We start from the raw sequence: 18,166 nt of genomic DNA, 5'->3' as shown, positions 1-18,166 counted from the left end.
TCGACCCGCCTGGGCAGCGAGACCTCATCTCTACAATAAATCAAAAAATCAGCCGGGCGTGGTAGCGCGCGCCTGTAATTCCGGCTACTCGGAAGGCTGAGGCGGAAGGATCGCCGGAGCCGAGCAGGTCGAGGCTGCGGTGGCCGGGAGCGGCCACTGCACTCCAGTCTGGGCGACCAAGTGAGACGCCAACTCAAAAAAAAAAAAAAACACCTCCACAGATAGCAAATATTCAAAATTCAGAAGATTGATTTAAGTTTTGCAGTGAGCCAAAAGTAATCTAGAATCAATCCTAGAGGTCCCAAATGAGACAACTAGAAAATAATAATGTGTTTTCTTGCATAATTCTATTATGTTTGCTCAAAAAAAATTCTAAATCAGTCATATTTCATTTCTAATCATTAACAATATTTTTCAGTTATAATTTTTCTGAAATATATTTTTTAACAACTAAACTATTTCCTATGTGAAACCTAAGAAAATATTTCCAACTTGTGCATTTACCCAATGAGATCTCTTTCCCAATTGAAAGATTCAGAAAGTGAGTTAAAAAAAAAAATAATGCAGGAATAGTGCCTAAAACCCTTTCCATGGAATTACAAGTTATTAAGAGATGCCAGAAAGTCACCTGATCTACCAAAGAAATGCTTTCCTTTGGCAGATATCCCCGAGTCTTATATGACAAACTATTTGTTTATTTAGACCCATCGTGTCCTGGAAAGGATTTAAGAAAGCCCTAAGTATTTGAGTAAGTCCTGCTCTTTGGGCCTGGGAAAGGCAGAGAGTTAGAAAAATAGATGCTAACCAAATAGGCAATATGAGGTCAGATTCAAAAGAACTGATGCGTGGGACAGCTCAAAAATGTTGCCACTATTCTATCAATCAGAGATATAAACATCTCTGGTAAGATTTAATTTCATTATTAACATTTCAGTTTAAATTAAGCAAAAATATGTTTGTTTGCTTTTATCACTGAGAAGTAGGTAAAAAAAAAAATTTTTTTTTTAGTTGGAGTCTCACTCAATTGCCCCGGCTGGCATGCAGTGGCACGCTGCTCATGGCCACTGCAGCCTTGACCTGCTGTGCTCAGGCGATTCTTCCGCCTCAGCCTTCCAATTAGCTGGAACTATAGGCATGCGCCACCACACCCAGCAAATTTTTAAATTTATTGTAGAGATGAGGTCTCATCAAGTTGCCCAGGTGGGTCTCAAACTCCTGGGCTCAAGCAATCCTCTCACCTCGGCCTCCCAAAGTGCGATTATAAGCATGAGTCACCACACCCAGCTGAGAAGTAGGTAAATTTGTAACAGCTTGATTGAGTTCAATAGCCTACTAAGAATGTACTTATGTGTCCTAAGTGTGCAACATGTACAGGAATACAGAAAAAGGGGACAGAGAGGACAAAGATCTATAGTTTTTAGCCTAAGTGGGCCTACAGACACACGTTTTTGTGAATTCTGGCCTGTGGGAAGGGGAAGAGAGAACAAAAATGCATTGCTTTGCCCCACCACTATGTATCCTCCTTTCCCACTGCAAAGGTAATAACTGAATGGCATTTATATAATCAATCCAAGCAACACAGTAAGAGTCAAGAAAAGACTAGAATATAGTCAAGTCCACAGGAAACATGCACATCACAGTTTAGGAGTTATGGCCCGTACCCAAATAAAAGGACACTCATCAGACTCACAGTACCTAGGAGCTGGGTCATCAAGGACAAGTACTTATTTTAGGTGCCTGTTTCTGAGCTTAGGTTTCTCCCTAGGCTCTTCACAATTTTACACCTTATCCTCTGCAGGCAGATCCCAAAGCAAACAACAGCTCATGTGCCAAATCCAGTCCATTGCCCATTTTTGTAAATAAAGTTTTACTGTAACACAACCATACTCATTTGTTTAAATATCAACTATGGCTGGTTCATACTACAATAGCAGATTTGACAGACACCATATGACCCACAAAATATAAAATATACAGGATCCGCTCCTTTACAGAAAAAGTCTGCCAACCTCTGTTATAAAGCATGAAAAGAAGACTTATTTTCAACAAGTCTTCAAGTCTTGGGGCCATCATAATCAGCCCAACTGAAAAAGTCTATCTGCATATTTCCAGGTCTCCAAGACATTAACTTATAGAGGAGGGAATTATTACAAAATGTAAAACTTTAAACTACAGGAAAACAATTATGGTTTTAGTGTAACACTTTTGAAGCTGGCAACCCTTGGCTGAATGCTTTTATGGAAATATAAAACATACAGGTTCTGTGACCTCCCTTTCGTGTTTGGGGATCATGCTGGATATATCACAACTGTGTATTCTTGAAAGACACTAATGTACACTTGCAACATGTACACTGCATAAGCCTATTGCTTCTGCCATGTGACAAAAGAAAAAGTTTAGTTTAATACTGTTTCTGATCTGCTTCTCTCAAAGGAGCCCAGTTTTATTTACTGCTTAAGTGCAGTGCTTATGCAATACACATGGCTTCGCCAACTCAAAAATAAGTCACCCTTTTATCAACTAACCATCTCTAATAGGCTTAAACAATGTTCCTACTAAGAGGTTATGAAAATAAGATGTCTGTTTCTTTGTAAAAGGAAAGAATCTGTATTTCAATTTCATAAAGAGCAGAAGGCCCAGAATCTAGAATCAGAGAGACGAAACAGTTTATGTCATGTTTTACATGTATACTATGGGACACTATGATTGCAACCCTTTACCCCTCCAAAAATGAACAGGATCACAACCATTCTGGTTCTCCTAATGGAATCCATGTAACTTTAGCAAGACATTTTAAAAATTACTCTTTCATTAGGGTATCCAGAATTGTTCCAAAATATTACCTCCAACCGAAGTCCTACAAATGGCATATTTGTATCACACATTGCGACAAAGTGAGCTAGAATTTTATTGAAGGCACACACTTCTGGTCGTTTGGTTTTCTTGGATTCTACTGGACATGGATCATCAGACAACTAAAATTTAAATAAAGAACATAAGTGGGTAAAAAAGTACATGTAATACAATTCATTAAGACAGTTAAACTACTGAAACAAAGCTGGGGGTTAACCATAACAAATGTTATCATATATTCTTTCAAGAAATGCTTATTGAGCAAATACTGACCTAAACACTCGTCACTTAGTAATAAATATTGTGTGTTTAACAAGTTAACTTATGGAAAATGGTGAATAATTATTAATTAAAAGAGAAGCATTTTCAAGAAAATGTAGACAATTGCTACTTAAGCCTTATTGTCGCCTAGTCTCATAAAAACCACATCTAATTCTTTCCCATATTAAAAATAAGAATCCAACAAAGTTTAATACACACAAATTCTGTGCTCATTTCCGTATAGGATCATACCTTGCGCTTGGTACCAGTTTGGGTCTGTTTCCCAGTTTTTACACGAAAAACCAAGTCCTGGATGTTATCCTTAAACTGCTGCAGCAGCAGTGCTGCGACAGGGCTGTCTTCACGATCTGCAGTGCTCACAGACATAAAGTAGTACCTGTAGGACAGCTGTGTGGGTTTATTGGGAACCTCCAACATCTCCACAACCTAAAAAGGCCCAAATCAGAAATTACACTCAGAGAAGTAAGCGGTGTCAGATATTTTCCTCCATATATCAAGTATGACACAGAATAAGAAATCTAATGTAAATGTCTTTTTAAAAAAATCAATCATGATGTCAAAAAAAGCATTTCCAGCAAATACAAAATTTCTTTTCCAAAAATAGATGAGATTAAAGAATGATAAAAGTAAAAGTAACCATAAATTATATCAAAAGAAAGATTTAAACTATTAGCATTAGGTCTTCTTAGTATTCATACCTCAGCTTATAAACTGAAAAACACTGTATGCTCAAGTCCAATGGGTCTCCTAGATTTTCTAGAGTGATGTCTATTTCACAATTGCCCTGCTGTCTCCCCTAACCATTCAAACACCCTAAAAATTCCAATATTAGAGAAAAATAACTATCTCTCATACTTGGACACATGCAAAAATAAACCTTGATTTTTCAATCGGAAAATATGGTCACTGTGAGGATAACATCAATGACAATCATGTGCCAAGTGCTGTCCTAAGTACTTAAGCCTTATTGCTGCCTCATGTCTTAAAAACCGTATCTGGCCAGGCACGGTGGTTCAGTCTGTAATCCCAGCACTTTGGGAGGCCAAGGCAAGAGGAATGCCTGAGACCGGGGGTTCAAGACCAGCCTGGGCAACTTGGTGAGACCTCGTCTCTACAATAAATCACATACACACAAAAACTAGCCAGGCATGGTGGTGTGCATCTGTACTTCCAGCTACTTGGAAGGCTGAGGCAGAAGGGTCGCCTGAGCCAAGCATGCCGAGGCTGCGGTGGCTGTCAGCATGCCACTGCGCTCCAGCCTGGGCAACAAGAAAAAAACAAAAAAAACAAAAACAAAAAAAACCCCACATCTAATTTACAGATGTTAACACATTTAAATCCTCCTAATAACTTTGTGAAGTAATTATTATCTTTATTTTTCTGATGAGGAAACTGAGGCACAAAAAAAAGCAAGTCTGCTGTTGCCCAAGGCCACACAGCTTAATGAGTGACAGACTCATGCTTTGATCCCAGAAGTTTGGCTCCACGGACCTTGTTCTTACCCACTATACCAGCTTCCTGTTTTCAAAGTCTAGACAAAATTTAAGAAGAGCCCCCTAAATACTTTAGTGACAGAAATAAATGCCATTAGAAAAGGCTCTGACCAAGACACATACTTTTCCATCTTTCTTCTTGCCTTCCTTCTCCCTCACTCCCCTCTCATGCAGGACGGTATAAATAAGATTATACGATACCACTATACACCTAACAGAATGGCTAAAATATTTTTTTTTTATCACGATAACCAATTGCTGGCAAGAATGAGGAGCAACTAGAACTCACACATATTGCTGATGGAAATGCAAAATGCTGTACACCACTGTGGAAAATAGGCAGTTTCCTATAAAGTTAAATACACTTACCATATGACCCAACAATCCAAATCCTAATTATGTCTTCAAAATGAAATAAGAAATGAAAACTTATGTTCACACAAAAATCGATATGCAAGTGTTTATAGCAACTTTAGTCATAACTACCCAAATTGGAAATACCCCAGATGTCCTTCAATAGGTAACTAAACTCAAACTCTGGTACATCTATAACGTGGAATGGATAAGTGTCAAAGATAGTGAAAGAAACTAGATTGAAAAGGCAAAACTGTAGAGACAGAAAATAGATCAGTGGTTACTAGTTGGTTTCAAACTCCTAGGTTCAAGTTGACTATAAAGGGGCAGCATGAGCAAATTTTGGGGAGTGACAGAACTATTCTGTGTCCTTACTGAGATAGAGGTTATACAACAGTATTCATTTATCAAAACTCATACTAAAAAGTCTAAAGTTTTACTATATGTAAATTACATCTCAACAAAACTAACCAGAAAAAGTATAATGACAACAAGACATTTAAGGGGGGGTGGGACTGGCAGTTGAGGAAACTGCTAGGGAAGGGAGGGGCATACCTCATTAACAAGGATACCTGCATCATCAATGTTTGTATACCTAACCCTGAATTGTACCCCACATCTTTATATTTTAAAAAAAGACATTTAAAGGGAGATCAACTGCAACAAGCCTTTCCTCTGTTCTTCTTAATGTCCATTACAGTAGTTACTTCCAACTCTATGAATATATCATCCCTAAGTGATAAATCTAGAGAACAAGAAGTATATTCAGTTTTGGTCTAAATGACATGAAACAAATTATTGTTTTATAATAAGTCACTGGTCACTGACACTAACGCCTGACTGTTCGTTGATGTTAAATAAGGTCATACGACTGGGCTCAGTGGTTCAGCCTGTAATCCCAGCACTTTGAAAGACAGAGGCGAGTGGACTGCCTGAGCCCACGGGTTTGAGACTAGCTCAAGCAACTTGGCGAGATTTCGTCTCTACAATAAATCAAAAAAAAAACAAAATTAGCCGGGCACAGTAGCGCATGCCTATAGTTCTGGCTACTTGGAAGGCTGAGACAGAAGGATCGCCAGAGCCCAGCAGGTTGACGTTGGAGTGGCTGTGAGTGCACCACTGCACTCCAGCCTGGGTGAGAGAGTGAGACTCCAACTCAAAAAAAAAAAGGTCAGAAAAGAATAACTTATAACTATTTTTATTTTATTTTGTGTGTAGCTGAGTATAAAAGATCTCTGAACTTCACAGGTTTGGCTATGATGTATGTATTCTCCATTGTCATTTCACATAAAGACCAAACAAGCTCACTGAGAAATGAAACAACAGCATTTTGTTGTGTGCCAAATCTAATTCCACAGCTGGTGTTTTAAAATTCAGAATAAACTGACGTTCACATGAATGACAGACTCATTAGCCTACGTAAGTAAACCTAACTTAAGATAAATCAGTCTACATGGGGTACTTTTTTAAGATAATATTTTTAAAAAGTACAGCTCAAAATCTTTAAAAATTCACTATTACCCTCAACCAACAATCTTGAATTAAAATTTTTCAAACATCTTAGATTCTGAGCCAATAGTATCTACTTGACATATACAGAAATTTCTACAAGCAAGAAAATATATTCAGGGTGAGTTCATATTTCAAATTCTTGCTAATTTTAACCAATTCAAAGATCTCAAAGAAACTAACTGAAAAACACCTAGAAAGAGTGAAAAAAAAGGAGCAAGAAAGGACCTCAGTGCATACTGAAAGGCACATGCAATCAATAAAATGGATATCGCCTTCAATCAATTCAGGATGAGAAAATAAAGCTACCTCAGCCAGTCCATATTTAAAGGACTGCATTACACAAGCTAGCAGTTAACCAAAATTAAGCAAGTTTATCTGACACCAAAATATCTCCAAATCTTCACAGCAGTTACTCTCAAATATTTTCTTCTTACAAGGGCAATGCCTCTTTCCACTAAGCCTTACCGTAGAAGAGATCCTAGAGTGAGAGATATACATATGCCTTATATTCTCCAACTGAGGTATGACTTTATCCTTAATCCCCAATCCCTATACCTGTGTTAAGAATCACTCTATGAAAATCAAACATTCAATAAAGTTCATTTGCAAATTAAACAATAAATCATTCAAAATACCAACATAATTACTGAACTCAATCACTGCAAATCAGTCATTTGCATACTTACAATGTAGTACTGTGGAAGGCGGGTAAGTTTAATGAACAGTTTATGCTTAGAAAGCTTTCCAACAGGATGAGTTGCGTAATTGGAAAGTTGCAATGTTTCAGTGCTTATTGTAGGCAGATGTTTTATAGATTGTTTGCAACGCTGTTGTCCAAGCCAAAACCTGAATTTAAATGAGAGAATCCACATAAAATAATAGACTTTTCCAATTAATTATGTGCTACTGATTTACAAAGACCACTAAAACACCAACTGATTGAAATTTACCGAATAAAAGGACACAAGACCATAATGACAAATCATTTCTCCAGTTTTGTATTAGACTGCTAGCTCTAGTTTAAGAAATTTAAACTGCAATTTCAATAATTTTGACCAATTTTAAGGTAGAATTAACTGTAAGGCTGAGACATTAACTTATTAAAGGGAATGATAGATCTCCTATGGGTTAAAGACAGTGCAATCTAATGTCAACATTCTTTATCAAATGCCTCGTGTTCATAAAACAAGAATAAGTACAAAGTACCTCATTTTTCCGGTGATATATAGCCCCAGTTTTTATATTGTGTATGTGTGAGTGCCTAGTATACCAACCTAGGGCCAGTAAGTATGAATTAACTGCTTTCCCTTCTCCCTAAAACATCAGATTTCACTTTGATGCTTTTACTACAGTACTCCTCTCATTCCTTTTATTTGACTGTCTATTCTTAAGGCTGAGATGTCCTATCATAAAATATGCAGAAAGGAGAAAATGACTGGTTTACAAACTCTCATTGATGCGAAATGAAATAAATACAGAAAATAAGAATTTTCAGAGTAACAAAACAATGCCACAACATCCAAGTTCATGATCAGCAGGCTCACCTTGATGAATAGAGTATAGATCAGTTTGGGTGCTGTTGCATTTGGGTGGCAAGCTGCATGCGGTCCAAACTATATACTAGTCATGTGCAGTAAAACCACGCTATATGACATTTTAAGGGTAATTTATCAACTGTTACCCAAGTGTTCATCTGTAAACCATTTTTTTTCATTGAAAGACAACTTAAATTTAGCCATAACTTTGCAGGATCAAATGCTGGAACTGGCTACTAACGGAGGAATGAAGATAAATTTTGAAAAATACCACCACTTGCTTCATTTTCGAAAAAGTTAAAAATGAGTATCTTGAACTTGCTAAAATTTCTTTCAAATCTCTTTGATTGCTATTAACATATTTTTGTGAGACTGGTATCTCTACTATGCATGTTATTAAAAGAAAATCAAAAGGCATCTCTCATGATTAGCATTATCATCAATCCAACCAAGTTATAACAAATAAGAAACAAGCTCACTAGTCATATTAAAAATTCTAAATTTTGATATACAAGGTGCTCTTTTCAAAGTGTATCTGGAATCACTATCTCACTCTTGATCTTTTGTTAGGATTTTGTGGAACAGAAAATTTGAGTCTAAGCTATTTTCTATATTAATTTCCTATATGTACACTTTCACTAGAAAAATGTGCATGGTTTCCATAATTTTTTTTCCTATGTTATGTTTGTTCTGATTATATTTACTGGAGTGTAATTTTATGTCTATTGACTCTACTAAAAACCAATGGAGCTTATATTTTGTACATGTTTTTTCATTTTTTTCTAGAATTATTTCTTTTTTTACACATTATTAAAAAAAAGTAATCACATGAACAGAAGTTCAACCTCATTAGTCATTAGGAAAATGTAAATTAAAATCATAATAAGATACCTCTTTACACGTATTAAGATATCTACATTCACAGAGACTAACATATGCTGGAAAGAATGTAGCGAAATGAAAACTGTCACATACTGCTGATAGGACTATAAAACAGCACAGCCACTTTGGAAAACAGTCTGGCAGTTTCTTTAAAAAGTTAGACAAATTTACTGTATGCCCTGCAATTCTACTCCTAGGTGTCTACCCAAGACAAAAGAAAACATATGTCCACACACAGACCTGCACATGAATGTTCATAGCATCATTATGCATAATAACCAAAAAGTGGAAGCAATCCACATTTTCATCAGTTGATGAATAAATAAACAAAATGTGGTATATCCAAACAGTGAAATATTATTCAGCCATAAAAAGAAATGAAGTACTGATACATGCTACAATATAGATGAAACTTTAAAACATGCTAAGTGATATAAGCCAGTCAGTTACAAAGGACTGGCTTTTATATTTTATGATTCCACTTATATGAAAATGTCCAGAAAAGGCAAATTTATAGAAACAGAAAGTCGATTTGTAGTTGTCTGGGGTTGGGAATGGTTATTAGCTATAAATGGACATTTCTTTGGGAGATGAAAATGTTCCACATGTTCTAAAAGTGAACTTTGCAATATTCTGTAAATGTATTACAACTAATTGAATTGAACACTTTAAATGGGTGGGCTTTTTATGGTATAAATTCTACCTCAATAAAATTCTTTCAAAAAAATAATGTCCCATGATAGATTAGTGATAAACTGGTTATTCACCATAGATCATTTGAGAAGCACTGTTATATATAAGTGACAATCAGGGGACTTTTCTCATAAACAAATTACTTGAGTTTAAGTAGAGGCACACATTTGATAAGTTAAAGGTTTTTTGGAACTTAGATTTACTGGTTTTAGTTTATATTTCTAATAGCTAAAACTGCCACATAAACAACCTCAAGTTATGCAAGTTGCAAATTATTAAGCATGTTAGGTATTTACACCTTGCTTGCTTAGCCAAAATGTATAAAAGTGATGCTAAAAAACAACAATACCTCTAAACAGTATTTTTTTGGTTTTCTATCCTCCCCCATGCCCCTTTTGCCAATTTTGATTTTAATCTCTGAAATTTTTTTATACCTTGAAATTCTGCTTCATTAATTTTATTGTTAATTTTTTTTTTTTTTTTTTGAGACAGGGTTTCACTCTGTCACCCAAGCTGGAGTGCAATGGCATGACCGTGGCTCACCATAGCCTTGGTCTCCTGGGTTCAAATGATCCTTCTGCCTCAGCCTCCCAAGTAGCTGGGACTATAGGTGTGCACCACAACACCTAGCTAACTTTTTTTTTTTTGGTAGAGAAAAGGTCTTGCTCTGTTGCCCAGGCTGGTCTCAAGTGATCCTCCCGCCACAGTCTCCCAAACCACTGGGATTATAGGCATTAGCCACTGTGCCTGGCCTGTTTTATTAATTTGTAAAAGAGAGCTTGTTAGAGTTGCCATAAGGGTACCTTTGTGTATCAGGGTGGTAATGAAACCCCACAGAATTATCTATAGCTCCATTTTCAATTTTATTTAGTTTAACGGTATGAAGCATTCAAAGGGTTCTGAGACAAGTTGATTGATAGTATTAGAGAAGCAGAAAAGACACCTCTGAAAGTGTCAGCTGGTAGATTCATACCATGAAGATTATCCTGTATAAGAACAAATAAGACTTTATTACAGAGAACACTTGATACAATAAAATTCATTGTGTAAGTGATTTGTAAAGTGCTTGTACAGAAGAAAATAAGGCAAGGCATGAAATTTGAGTGCCATGCCCTTCACACTTACATTTGCTCTAGAGGGGAATTTGATATGAGAGACTGCCATCTTGGAACTATTCCAAGAAAATTTAGATTCTAAGGTACCAAAACGCACTCAAGTTTCATGTCATAAACCTTAAGGACAGTGACTGATCAAGAGTAATGACGAAGAAGAAAATATATCTTGTCAAAATAGGTTTCCACTTTTAGTCTTGAGCTAAATAAATAAGCTTACTTAAGTTGCTGAATCCAAGGTATGATTCGTTTCATATCATCATTCACAGACTTCTCCATGTCCTCTAGAGTGGCTTGGTCTACAGAATAAAGCACTTAATTAATTAACTGCTTACATGAGAACTAAAATATTTATCTAGGTGGTCTAAAAACTAAATGAAAATTATTGTTTTAGGTAGAAAATCATGTTATTTTTGAGTCTGAGGAAAACTAAACACATCATTGATGTAAACCAACCTAATTTGTTTTCCTTCTTTAACATTTAGGGAGAGTTATAGATAAAAGTAGTTAGTAGCAAATGTACACAGGCAGAAGGAACAAGTAATTAATACGAATTACTTGCCTAGATTTTATTTCCCTAAACTCTTAGTCTAATTCATTAGTATTTTTAAATTGTAAGTATTTAGAACTCATAGTATTAATAGATTTAGAACCTTAACAATTATAAAAACTAAAAACTATCGTAGAAATGCTTAGTTACTAAACAAAAATGCCCTCTGGCATATACAAGGGCTATTGGATAATTATGTCACTTAGAATTTTCAATGACACTAGAAAATGCTAATAAGTAGACTATCGACCAAAAAGAGAAAGATACAAAACAATTTCAACAAATGGAAAAAAAATATAAGAAAAATCAGAAGAGCGCTGTTATTGAATGAACTGTGTCCCCCCAAAATCCATCTGATGAAGTCCTAACCCCCCCCATTGTGGTATTTGGAGAAGAGGCCTTTGGAGATAATTAGTTTTAGATGAGGTCATGAGGGTAAGGACCTCATGAAGGGATCGTAGCCTTATAAGAAGGGACCACAGCCAGGCTCGGTCGCTCAGCCTGTAATCCCATGCCTTTGGGAGCCTGAGGTGAGTGAATTGCCTGAGCCCGTGGGTTCGAGACCCGCCTGGGCAACTTGGTGAGACCTCATCTCTACAATAAACCAAAAATGAGCCGGGCGTGGTAGCGCGCACCTGTAGTTCCAGTTACTTGGAAGGCAGAGGCGGAAGGATCGCCAGAGCCCAGCAGGTCGAAGCTGCAGTGGCCGGGAGCAGCCACTGCACTCCAGTCTGGGTGACAGAGTGAGACTCCAACTCAAAAAAAAAAAAGGGACCAGAGAGCTTGCTCCCCCAGCCATCTGAGAACACACAGCAAAAAGGTAGCTGTCTACCAGCCAGAAGGAGAGGGCTCATCGGAAACCAACCATGCTGGCACCTTGATCTTGAATTTCTAGCCTCTAGAACTGTGAGAAAATACATTTCTGTTGTTTAAGTTACCCAGTCTATGTTATTTTGTTATGACAACCCGGGTTGCTAAGACAAGCATACATCCCTAAAAGACTATTTTCTGCTGATTTTCTCACTTTTATGTCCTTAGGTTTTTTATTTATTATTATGTACTGTTAATAATCAGGTAAACAGTTGAAGTCTTAAAGAAAAAATAATTGCCTTGTTTGTCTGGAACCATGGTTAAAAGAATTCATAAATGTGTAGTTTAGTCATCATAAATGTGATGTCATTCTAAGTAATGAGTCCAGTTTTCTATGAGCAGCCCATAGGAAAAAAAAATCTTTCTTGCCATACAACATAACCAGAAAACCCTTTATTTTCAATCTATCTTGCTTAATATTTACTTTAAATGGCAAATGTGCTAATATACTCAAGAACACTATTCTAATAGCAATACAAAAACACTAAGTTCTCACCATTTCATCATTTGAGAACATCAACTCAGTAACAAAACAAGTTATAAATCAAACTTTGTATTGTGTTTAAGCCAGAAAAAAAATATTTTCCCCCAGGACTGTTCCCCAAGTCATCTTAGATACTTCTACTGTCATAAATATGTTCGTTCTTCAGCTACAAATGACATTAGAATTTCTTGTAGTCATCGCCGTGTCATTGAACTATCAGTGGCAAAATAGAAATTGAGCTACTGACTGAATAGATAAGTTAACCTAAAATACGCCAGTCATCAGCATTACTTTTACTTTAAAACCAAACAAAACAAAATACAAATGTGTTTTATACTGGGAAATTTAAGTTCTGCTACAAGAAAATCCACAGAAGAGTTAAAATAGGGCTCCAATGTGGCACAGTAGCTCATGTCTATAATCCTAGCACTTTGGGAGGCGGAGGCAAGAGGACTGTCTGAGCCCAGGGGCTCAAGACCAGACTGGGCAACCTGACAAGACCTCGTTTCTACAATAAGTTTAAAAAAATTAGCTGGGCGTGGTAACACGTACCTTTGGTTCCAGCTACTTAGAAGGCTGACGCAGAAGGATCGCTTGAGGCCAGCAGGTCGAAGCTGCGGTGGCTGTGAGCGTGCTGCTGCACTTCAGCCTGAGCAACAGAGTGAGACTTCGACTCAAATAAAAAGGGGGGGGGGTTCCAAGCAACTGACATCAATCAGTTATTCTTTCCATATCTACTTTCCACACTCGTATACACCATCCCTTCCAATAACCTAATGGCAGAAAGTTTTAATTTTCCTTCTGTCAAATATATTTTTCTTACATTGAGTAATTAATTATATCATCTAGTAACTTACCAAGTCCGTAAAGCATCAATTGGAACATTCCAGAATGCAAATCTACAAAAATGTGCAGACACTCCGAATTACCACAGGGCTCCAAGATGGGAACAACAAGAGCCGGAAGTGCAGTCTCTATGGAAGCTGAACAGTTAAGAATTAAAAGTTATTTTTCTATCTAAATACTTTCCAGAAAAATGATTTCTCAGTCAGTGAGGAGAAACAAACCAACTATTGAAGGACCCCAAAAACCATGATTTGCAAAATTTGTAACTCAAAAGGAAGAATGTAATCTTCAACTTGACTTGAAACAAACATACCCATCTCATATACTTCTGCAAAAAAAAAAAAATTTCTTAAAAAGGGTTAAAATGGCTAGTGAAAATTTAACCTCATCACTGAACTAAATTGTAGTTTTACTTTCACTTGTTAATTACTAATAAGCTAATTTTTAAGAATTTTCTTTTTGATATAGTGGGAAGAAAATTAGTTGTTTGGTAAACAGAGTAAGTTTCAGCTATGGCCTAATGATTGTCAATGCAATTCTTCAAAAAAAAAGAGAGGTTTTCTGGCAATTAGAAGTCATGTGTTTACAGAAGCACTTGCAAACTAATAAATATTATTGATTACATAGAAAAAGATTGTTTTCAAGTCATGAGTATACCTCATTTTCAAGTCACAGATGAAATAAGAACACAGGCAATTACTAAACACAAATCCCCAAAGCTGACAATACAATTAGTTTTTCTCTTAATCCCACAAGTTGGCATAATGAAATCCAGCAAATGAGCAAAGCATTGAAAACACACTAAATGCTGATCAGATTGAGGAGCCGTAAAAGGAATATGCTCTTCTTGTTACCAAGTTCCTCTCAAGCTACAGCTCAAGAGAAAAGCTGGGGAGGGGGGTGGTGGCATGTGGAGAAGAGTGGTGATGCCCTCTATGACACAGGCAATAGGAGGAAGAAAAATCAAGTTTATGAAGGTGCTTTAAAAGGCAAAGTGCTTAACAAATGTACATGATCTATATTCCTCTATGAATCAAAGAAACAAACCAAACCTCTAGCCTCTTCGAATTTGTAATCATTCAAATGGCTGATATTACCATTGGCATTGTCAACACAAATCATCAAACAAATTCATAAAGAAAAAGACTGCAGGAGCCATATTTAATTAGATGAAATAAACTGCTTTCAAGTACAGGCTAAGCCTCCCAAACCTGAAAATCCAAAATGCTTCGAAATCCAAAGTTTTGAGTGCTGACATGATGCTCAAAGGAAAAGCTCATTAAAGCATTTCAGATTTTCAGATTTGGGAGGCTCAACTGGTAAGCATAAGTGCAAATACTCCAAAGTTTGAAAAAAATCCAAAATACTTTTGGCCTTAAGCCATTCTGGATAAAAGATACTCAACCTCTGTATCTCATACAAATGTGTAACATACAAGTCCAGCAGAACTCTGACCTGGAAAAAAAACAAAATGAAAAGGGCACAGCTGGGCTCGGTGGCTCAGCCTGTAATCCCGCGCCTTTGGGAGGCTGAGGTGAGTGGACTGTCTGAGCCTGGGGGTTCGAGACCCACCTGGGCAACTTGGTGAGACCTCATCTCTACAATAAATCAAAAAATGAGCCGGGTGTGGTAGTGCGCGCCTGTAGTTCCAGCTACTTGGAAGGCTGAGGCGGAAGGATTGCCGGAGCCCAGCAGATCGAGGCTGCGGTGGCCGGGAGCGGCCACTACACTCCAGTCTGGGCGACAGAGTGAGACTCCAACTCAAAAAAAAAAAAAAGAAAAGGGCACAAACAGAAATTTATTTTCTAATATTTTGTAATGCAGAGCAGCATGACAAATTAGTTCACATCGATGATGTTTTGTTGAACTTACAATGCTAATATAATAAAAAATTATTATGGATTTGACACAGGGTTGCTGATTTCTACAACATTTCTATACTGCGATAATTCCTAATGGGGTGAGAATGTATTCTTCAAAGCAAATCCATTTCTAAAGTATAGCAATGGAGTAACACTAGTTGTGGGAATTGGGATAACAATTAAATTTCAATCTAATTATCAAAAGTGAGTATTCTTAGAAAAATAGGGCATCAGAAAAGAATACAGAAAACGTGGTTCAAAGATTGGAAATATTTGAGTATATAGATGAATATATCTTTTTTTTTTTTTTTTTTTGAGTTGGAGTCTCACTCTGTCGCCCAGACTGGAGTGCAGTGGCCACTCCCGGCCACCGCAGCCTCGACCTGCCGGGCTCCGGCGATTCTTCCACCTCAGCCTTCCAAGTAGCTGGAACTACAGGCGCGCGTTACCACACCTGGCTAAAGATGAATATATCTTATGACCACCAATGTCCACATTTTTCTTTACAGAAAATACAATATATAAGGCCCTAAAGCATTTAAAGACAACAGGTTTTAAGGTATCCAAAAACGGGAAAACTTACAAATAAAGAAAGGAAATTAAAGGTACTACAAGATGACAGGACTCGCCTCTTCCTCCAGCAAAAATATGTATATACTTCCTCTTTGATCTCTTCATATCATTTATTGAGGACAAGATGAAGAATGGACCAATACACAGTAATACAGTGTGAAGACCGAAGAGAAGCAACTAAGCCCAATTAGGAATGGCTGTGTGGTTCACAGCTTCCCAACTGACTGCAGTGCTCTGATTACGACACTGATGGGTAGAGTACAACACAAGGGAACAGGACCCTGGTTTTGAAGAGTTAGGCAATGCTGTAAACTAGGCCATATCTCAATTTGCCTTTAGTGTCTTGCACTGCCTTTTTTGAATTTCTCTCCAGAGTTCTGCCTCCTTTCCCCTGAACCTTTCCTGCCCCCATGAAACCATACACTGCCATCTAGGCTGTTCAAAACCTGTGGTTTGCACATTTTCCCAGCCCTTCCTTGAAGTGCTCCATTCTCTGAGCTACTCATTTCCTCAGGTTATTCCAGTTAGGAGTGGAAGAAAAGCCAGCTGATTAAGGGTGACTACACTAAAGGATTCTAAGCATAGACTATAGTCCCTGGTTCCAGTAAAAGGGTCTTGCTAAATAAAGCATACTTTCCCATCACAACAGGAATCAAGTAAGACTACATGAGGAGTATAAATACATGCACATAAATTTTAAAAACCAGCTAAAGCACATGCCCTAAAAAGGTGGATCAGGAGACCCTTTCCTCTAGCAGTCATCATTTCCAGAACCATCTTAATTAAAGCAGGACTGAGGGGGCGAATCTCACATGCAAGTTTCTTCCTCTCCTCCAAATCACAGTCGCTGAGATGCCTTACTCTAACACCTAGGACTCTAAAACACCTAAGGCTTGAAAACCACTGCTGTAGCCGGGCTCGGTGACTCAGTCTGTAATCCTGCGCCTTTGGGAGGCTGAAGTGAGTGGATTGCCTGAGCCCGCGGGTTCAAGACCCGCCTGGGCGGCGAGACCTCATCTCTACAATAAATCAAAAAATTAGCTGGGCGTGGTAGCGCGCACCTGTAGTTCCGGCTACTTGGAAGGCTGAAACGGAAGAATCGCCGGAGCCCAGCAGGTCGAGGCTGCGGTGGCCGGGAGCGGCCACTGCACTCCAGTCTGGGCGACAGAGTGAGACTCAAACTCAAAACAAAACAAAACAAAAAGAAAACCACTGCTGTAGCACACTCCTATTAGAGTTATAGATCTAGGAAGACCCTGGACTAATATCCTCAAATTACAGATGAAGAGAATGGGACCCAAAAAGTATAAATGACTTGTTCAAGAGCATGTAGCTAAACTTAGATCTTCTGACATATCTACAAAATGCTGCTAAAGAAAAATCTTCAGAACTTAGACAACAGTTCACAAAACCATTCCTATGTAAATATACACTTAGAGTTTATTTTTTCAAAGTAATTTAAATAAACCCTGGGCAATCATACTTTTTTTTTTACTTACCAAACCTTGTTTACAAATGATAGTTAAAGTAAACCAGAGCCTATTAAAGATCACAAACCCCTATTTTCTGAAATTCCAACAAATGAAATTTTAAAATTTTCCTATTTTGAAAAATTAGAAATAAGAAAAATTAGGATTGCCAAGTGCTTAAAGTATTTTTTAACAACAAATGGGGAATTTCAACAAGTGTGACGAAACAATTAAATTGGGAAAAACAGTCTTCAACAAATGCCACTGGGACAACTGCATATCCTCATACAAAAGAATGCAGTAGAATCCCTACCTCACACCATACACAAGCAGTAACTCAAACTGACTCACAGATCTAAATATAAGAGGTGAGTATAAGCCGGGCTCAGTGGCTCAGCCTGTAATCCCACCCCTTTGGGAGGCTGAGGTGAGTAGACTGCCTGAGCCCATGGGTTCGAGACCCGCCTGGGCAGGCGAGACCTCACCTCTACAATAAATCAAAAAATCATCCGGCGTGGCAGCGCGCGCCTGTAGTTCCAGCTACTTGGAAGGCTGAGGCGGAAGGATCGCCGGAGCCCAGAAGGTCAAGGCTGCGGTGGCCAGGAATGCCACTGCCCTCCAGTCTGGGCGATAGAGTGAGACTCCAACTCAAAAAAAAAGGACTAGTCTCAACCATATAATTAAAATGCCTGACACATAGTCAAGTGACTTTGCCAATCACTGCTTCATTATAGGTAGATAAAATATACAGAGGAAATGGTATTCTGATTAGACCAAAAGGTGATTTCATTGTATA

At 37.6% G+C, this 18,166-nt stretch overlaps 1 protein-coding gene across 1 annotated transcript in view; it reads right to left on the bottom strand.

The window, feature by feature from the left end:
• The window catches only part of MED14 (mediator complex subunit 14), an 87,745-nt gene that overhangs the window by 42,760 nt on the left and 26,819 nt on the right, over positions 1-18,166 (bottom strand). The window contains exons 11-15 of the mRNA XM_008055938.2: positions 13,478-13,603; positions 10,937-11,015; positions 7,181-7,340; positions 3,367-3,561; positions 2,844-2,975 (exon numbers count right to left, since the gene is read on the bottom strand). Coding sequence (XP_008054129.2) covers positions 2,844-2,975; positions 3,367-3,561; positions 7,181-7,340; positions 10,937-11,015; positions 13,478-13,603 — 692 coding nt within the window. The remainder of the gene's footprint in view (positions 1-2,843; positions 2,976-3,366; positions 3,562-7,180; positions 7,341-10,936; positions 11,016-13,477; positions 13,604-18,166) is intronic.

This window comes from Carlito syrichta, unplaced genomic scaffold, assembly GCF_000164805.1.
Source record: "Carlito syrichta isolate Samal-C Ts95f unplaced genomic scaffold, Tarsius_syrichta-2.0.1 Scaffold82655, whole genome shotgun sequence".
Taxonomy (NCBI): Eukaryota; Metazoa; Chordata; class Mammalia; order Primates; family Tarsiidae; genus Carlito; species Carlito syrichta.
Note: the sequence above shows the minus strand (reverse complement) of the source record. Positions and strands in the feature narration are given on the sequence as shown.